The 7171-nt window shown below is 41.7% G+C and overlaps 1 protein-coding gene across 1 annotated transcript in view; it reads left to right on the top strand.

Moving 5' to 3' along the window:
- GABBR2 (gamma-aminobutyric acid type B receptor subunit 2) overlaps positions 1–6131 on the top strand; it is a 984392-nt gene extending 978261 nt beyond the window's left edge. The window contains 2 exon segments of the mRNA XM_006021507.2: positions 1367–1484; positions 5728–6131. Of these exon segments, the coding sequence (XP_006021569.1) occupies positions 1367–1484; positions 5728–5893 (284 nt within the window). The 3' untranslated portion in view covers positions 5894–6131.
- The last annotated feature ends 1040 nt before the right edge of the window (positions 6132–7171 follow it).

Here is a 7171-nt window from a genome sequence, read left to right as displayed (position 1 = left end):
GCTGAATCGGTGAGCCCTTGCTGCTGGGACCCCTGAACCTCCAAAGCCTGGGATCCAGCAAACCATCGTTCCATCCTAGCTCGATCCTACAGCCACATCCACACAAGCATGGACGTTCGGTTCTCTCAGGACAACTAGCAGTGGTGCACCTTGTGCCGCCTCCAGTTATCCCCAAGAAACACCTGTGCTGTGTGCCCTCTGGCACGTGGCAAGTTACCCCGGGTGGGGTATGGGAGGCTGGGCACAGCACTAGGCTGGCCCCAGCAGCCTTTCCTAAGGCCCTGGGGGCCTCCCGTGGCTGCAGCAGCAGTGATCCTGCCACTTGAAGTCTGGATAGCAACCAGGAGCAACTGTGCCGCTCCTTTGCAGTGCAGAAAACACCTGAAAAACACCATGGACATGTCTAGGGCACCACATACCACATGGCCATGCTCATCTGGATGCTGCCTAAAAAGCCTCCAAAACTAGACCCCTCCCAATGTTATTCTGCTTGCTCATGAGTCACCAGAATCCCCCAGAAATTACTCTCTCTCAGACACCTGGCTTTCCTCTGACCTGATGGACCCTTTTTCTTAGATGTCTTTGCACTGGAAAAGTTAATTTTCCTGTTACAGGCAGACAGTGCCTTGGGTGTGTGCTAATCCTCACTTGATTGTCTTCCAATTACATCATGAAATTACAGAAGTACATTTATATCAAATATTATAAAATATACAGATATGAAAATGACAAATCTGAACCTACAAATCGTAGGTTACAAATAGAAATTACAAATAAAAACTAAACACTGCATCGGTCAATCTAATTTGGGAGAATATCCTTGCTTGCTACACAACGGGTGCATCTACACGTGTGCCCCTCTGTGCAGTTGGTACTGCGCAGTCATTTAGTACTTGCTTTAGCAAATACTAAGTGACTGCTCAGGACCCACTGGTTCTGCACAGTCCCAGCAGCCCACAGGTTGTTTCTTACCCTACTGCACAGTAGCGGCGGCATCACAGTTAGTGTCCACCAACACTACATCACTGGAGCAGTGAGCCACATTGCTATGGCTCGTCACTATGGCTATGTACCGTCTTGTGTAGATGTGCCCAGTGAACCCCAAAAGCAATTCCATTTGGGAGTAAATCCATGACCAGTGCTCTTCTCTGCTATTGACTGTCCTCAGGAACCTCCAGAGAGTTGAGGCCAAGTGGAGTGGCATGCTAGGATTTGAGCTCTCCTGTCCCCTGGCACAAATAAAAAGAAGCCAGTTAAGACTTTCAGAGAAATATGAGATTATTTTGGATTACATGAAGGAAACCAGTTTTAAAAAGTATTTGCATGTCATCAGAGTAAATACAATTTAAACATTTCTTCCTTTCAGATGGTGAGAAAGCACTTTTGAAAAATCACCTTGATCAAAATCCACAAGCACAGTGGAGCACAACAGACCCCACCAGAACAAACAAAGATCCTATAGAAGACATCAACTCTCCAGAACAGTAAGTAGAATATTGCTGAAAACAGGTTAGTGCTCAACCCAGAGTGGTTAGAACTGGATATTTTTAACTGACGATTAACTTTGTTATATGTTTTGCCATGTAATCCCATGTGATAATTATATGGCCAAAAGTTTCAATAACAAAGTCAAACATTCAAAAATTAGGAAATCCAAGCTACTTCCTGTTCTCTCGGTGGTAGGATTTTAGCAGTGCCTGCATCCCCCTGCTTTACTTAAGGCAAGCTAGGGTGTTTTTGCTGTTTTAGGCACTGTGCCAGGCAATTATGAGAGGGTTGTTTTGCAAAGTTGTTAAGAATAGGTTTGACAGTGGCATTCATTCCTAACCCTGAAACCTAATAAGAATTGTTTAAATGGATAACTGTTTCACTGATAATCATTTCAGCTAGCTAGAGAGAGCTAGCTGATATGCTTATTCAACGATAGACACAGCCTATGAATCACCTTGTGCCAACATTCCCAGCTGCCAAAATCTCCATATTTAGTGCAGATACTCTCATGTGTTGATAATGTAAAACTCTAGAGCATAAAAGATGTTGTCAAGACAGAGTAAAATATTAATATATAATTTAAAGTGACCTCATATTGGTAGGTTGTTTTTTTTAATTTACCTGCAGTTGCTGGTAAGTTACCTGCAATTTCTGGGCTACCATGCTGGTGTCATTCAGAATCCAGGGACTTTGCTACTGAATTCAGGCCTAAGCTTGTTCAGACTTCACAGTGCTTTCAGGAAAGGGCAGTACCTTGGTCTCTTGTAAATCCTACTGCCATAGAGCTACAAATGTTTCTTTACAGTGGCAAATGAGGATTGCTATTAGGGCTGTGCAAAACAGCAGCATTCTGCTTCGACATCCGTTTTGACAGAACAGTGTTTCATTTCGAGTTTTGTTTCAATTCAAAAACACTGTTCTGTTCCATTTCGTCAAAACTGTTTCACTATTTTGATGCTGTTTCAACGTTTCAATCGGGCTGAGCTCCCCTCCCCAGTGCTAGGATTGAGCTGAGGAAGGCAGTGCGATCGTAGCGCTAGGGAGGGGAACTTAGCTGGGCTGCTTTGAAACTCAGAATGTTTCAAAACTTTCGAAACATTTCGACTGCTCTCATTTCATTTCGAGGCTATTTTGAAGCCCTTCGTTTCATTTCAATTTTGCTGTTTCAAGCTCAAAATGAGTCAAAACAGTGTCAAAACAGCCAGCAAAATTTTGCACAGCCCTAATTGCTATGCCTTAGGCAGATCCTGGGTTCAAAAGCGCTCCTTGAGAATTGCCATCAATTGATGCAATTTAGACTATCTCAGGGTGGCCCTCAATTGTTCCCAAGACTTGGTAAGTGTGGAATAGGGGTGAAAAGGTAGGACCAAGACATTTTTACCCCCTTCTGTTATGACAGATGTTGCTTGGTGCACACTAAGTCTAACCTAACTCACCCAATATCTGTCATCCAAAAGGCTCATTAGGGTGATACAAAATTATTGGCAAGATTTGCTGGTCAGGCTGTGTCTGGTCCTACAGCAGGTGCACAAGACAAATGGAAAGAAGAAAGCACACAGTCAGGTCACCAGCAGCAGTATATGGGGAGGACATGAGCTCCAGGACTTATCCCTGCACACACAAGTCATGAGAGCTCTCCTTGTGGCTAAGTCACTTCTGCACTCTTCTGATCCTATGTCAGTTTTGTCCCCTGACAATTGGAGATAGTCTAGGATTGTTTTTATGTTACCTAGCCACAGACTGCTCTAAAACTCTGGGGGAGCAGCTGAGGCAACAGTTCCTGTGTCAAGAACACCTCCTTTCTTTGATGTAATACAAGCTGTATAATCGAGTGGCAGAAACATACCATTATTGTCCTGATGCAAGAACATCCACAGGGATATAAACTGCAGAATTCAGAATCTGGTCAGGCAATGGGATCAACTGAAATACTTGGTTCATTTACAAAAAGGCATCCTTCAAGGACAGAGTATCCATGCACAAGTAGATGAAACCAGGGTGGTCTAGGTTAATGTATGATTATTAGATCTCTTTTAATTTCAGTCCCATTTTTAAGACATACCATTGTATGCATAGTTTAATATGTTATTAGGATCTTACAGTACTATTATATTATGACAGACATTATTAAAAGATGTCCAGATGCTCAAAAAATCCAACTATCTTAATGCATATTAAACACAAAAGAAATAACCCTTGATGAATCCAGTAAATTTCCTCTAGGTTAATGATAGACCTGGGAAAGATTAAGATTCCATGAAAGTCTTGTATCTCTACTGCTTTTACTTTGTAATATCATCTAGCTCTGTGGAAAGAACTGAAATAGTGGTGCCAAATCAAAATCATAGCGTCCTACCCTTACCCAGATGTAAATGGTTCTACAGGGTTCATGACAGTGGAGACTCAAGGAGCCAGGTTCTATTGTACCAACTGGGCAACTAAATTATAAACAAGCAGGAAACAAGTTCATTGCAAAAGAAAATCACAGAACCTAAGCCAGCCCCTGACTAAGCAATGCTTCACCATTTCATAGATCCACACAGGTACTTGTAGACTATGATTAGTCACTTTTTCACCTTGATTGGCAATTTTTTCATCTGCATCTGGTATTAGACCTATGCTATTGCTAGAATTTTATTTATCACTGAGACACTGAAGAAATTAATTTGTTGTCCTGACCCATTACTGCTTTGTAGATGGACATCCTTTGACCACAGTTGCCTGGAGCAGAATTACAGGAATTTGCAATTGACCACCAGTATTAAATTCTCTGATGCTAGCACCTAGTTAACCACACATTTTCAGAAGTTTCCATTAATTTTGGTTTATTAATTTTTGCATAGCCAACTTGAGGATCTCATATGCAATCAGCATGAAAGGCACTGGGTTCAAGATGTAGATCAGGAAAAAGCACTGCACGTTGAATAACATTTCATACAGAGTGGCAAACTACAGTTTAACTCTTATCTTCTTTGGTCTTTCACAGAGGCTTTTCATAAACTGTTTGTTGTATCTAATCTTCCTGCAGGAGGCTACTTCCCACCTCCGGAAAGTTTTCAATGTAAAGTAAATTTTAAGTCCGGTTAAAACAAAATTACCACCCACTGGAGCCAGCATTGAAAGACTCAATTAAACATGCTTTGTTTGTGGTATAGTTGACATTTAAATGGGTGAAAAATCCCATTCACACCATTATGCAACTAGATTCTCTTGGAATAGCTTCAAACAGCTCTTTGATGAAGAGCCTATAATAGTCAAACCAAGTAAGCAGTTTCACTGGTGGGAAAATAAGCATTGGCAATTCTGTGTTTGACCCTGGTACCATAAACAGAATTAAAATGTGCAGCAACGGGCTAATAAGGATTCAGTACATGGAAACAGCAAACTTGCCACCTCTATACTCCTTGGGAACGCAGTATAATTCAATTGGTACAACAAAAAATGGGACAAAATAGCAAAATAAAACTAAATTGCTTTAATCTAATCCAGGAGCTATAATGCCATCAGTTGCATGATAAACAGTGTTGAGTTGTATTGCACCAAATATTTAAAAGAAATCTGCAAAGGCCTGTCCACTTACATGCCTGAAGTTAAGTTTCTCCTTGATATTTAAGGACACTGGACTTTATTTTTTCAGGAGTGTTAAATACCCGCAGTTCCCATCAACTTCACCATGGCGCTCAGCATCTCACTGGGCTGTACCCAACCCACACAGATAGAAGCTTCCAGGGAGAGACAGCAAACTGTTCCATGTGTTCCCTTCTTCAATGCAGTACTTGCATTACCTATTGCAAAAAAAATGACATTTTTCATTTGAATGCCTTTGAGCTAAACTTACACATAGATTGGAACTTACACATTCAGTTTCTCTTTATCTGTTGTGCAGCATGGTTGAGGATCATTCTCTGAATGTGCTCTATTGACTAGGATGCCCGTATTACCTATGAAAGTGTCATTGCCTAACGTCTCATTTCAAAGTAACTGAGAATTCCTGGAGGCTGCAGAATGCTTGGAGCAAGTCGCTAGAGTCTCCCATCTTGTCCAGTTGGTCAAAAACCCTTCCAAAAGAGAAGGTACCACAGTATATCTCAAGGGCGGCAAATGTAATTTAATTGACATTAACCCTGTAATAGCAGAAGGGAGAGAAAACAGTCTTACAGAAGAAGCATCAAGCATTTGATGCACTATGTCTTTTTCTTCTTCTAATCCCTCTCTCCTTTCTCTTCCTCTTGACAGCATACAGCGCCGGCTGTCTTTACAGTTGCCCATTCTTCACCATGCCTATTTGCCATCCATAGGAGGAGTTGATGCTAGCTGTGCCAGTCCATGTGTAAGCCCCAGTGCCAGTCCTCGGCACAGACATGTGCCACCATCTTTTCGAGTGATGGTTTCTGGCCTGTAGAAATGGGAGATCAGTGCTTCCAGAACTGCTTTTAAGTACTCAATGACTGGACTGAATGTCTGATATTGAACTCGGCTATAAACATACTACTGGCTCTTAACCACTGAGGAACTACTGCTAAGGCAGTCATGCTGGGAGTATCACTGTAACTCATGTGGAAAGGCAAGAAAGAGAAATATCCAGAGTTTGATCTGTAGCCTTATTCATGGAGTTTTTATTTCTTCACAAAGAAGTAAATGAAAATATTTCTTCCCAAATTTCTACTAGCAAGAGGAGGCTGGGAAATATGAATCTTTCAAAAAAAATAAGACCCCTCCCCCCCCCCCCCCCCCCCCACTCAGATGTCACTGACCTTTACACGGCTGCTGAACACGTGGAACTTTACACTGTATCCATGTCAGAAAAATAAAATGGTAGAGCTATAACCTATTTATTGAAATAGATACACTTCATTTTACAAGAGTCGTGTTAAATTGTTGGAAGCATTTTGCACCGGTTAGTCTTGCTTGTGTTCATTTCAGGGATGGTATTATGTGAGAAAGGGGGATTTGGAGAAATGGTTCCTCAAGTGTCATTCAGACTCTGCATTGCTAACAGCAGGAGCCCTATAACTAAAAGCTGTATGGGGGCAGAAGCAGAGCCCACAGCAACAGCTCGGAGTTGTTACTAGGTAAAGAGCTGCTGTTCTGAGTCAGAGCTCTTTACAGTTCTCCAGGGATAAGATGTGGCAATTGCCAGGCTCCAGTGCTGACCATCTGGGATTTCATTTTGACAGAGTTTTTGCATCTATTTCTAAATAAACACAACCAACTGCAAAGTATGGAACTGGCTGGAAAACTCCCAAGGCTGATAACCCAAGAAGGTGAGGACAGACGGGCAGTAAAGACTTAATGTCAAAGGATGGATTGTTTTTCACAGTTTGTTTGCATTTTGCCACACATAAATACAATACAGTTGAGTGGGTGGGGGGAGGGTTTAGGGCACAGGCCAATTCTACAGTGCACAGACAGTATATACACTACCTTTGCTTCGTACCTGCGTGTGTGACAGTTGTAGCTGGTATAAATCAAGTTTACCCATAGAATATTTTGTTCTAATATCTAAAAAAAATGTGAAAAAGCACTTGTTTTAACCTCTCTACTGATACAAGCTGATGGTTTTCCATATCTGGGATCATACCTTGGCTCTCTTCCCAGGTAATGACAGATTGCCATTAAAATTAGTGGCAAGTTCTCCTACCTGAATCAGATCTTTCCCCCAAATATTAGTGAGGAATGA

This window comes from Alligator sinensis, unplaced genomic scaffold (genome assembly GCF_000455745.1).
Source record: "Alligator sinensis unplaced genomic scaffold, ASM45574v1 scaffold386_1, whole genome shotgun sequence".
Taxonomy (NCBI): Eukaryota; Metazoa; Chordata; order Crocodylia; family Alligatoridae; genus Alligator; species Alligator sinensis.
This window is presented reverse-complemented; position numbering and strand designations above follow the sequence as displayed.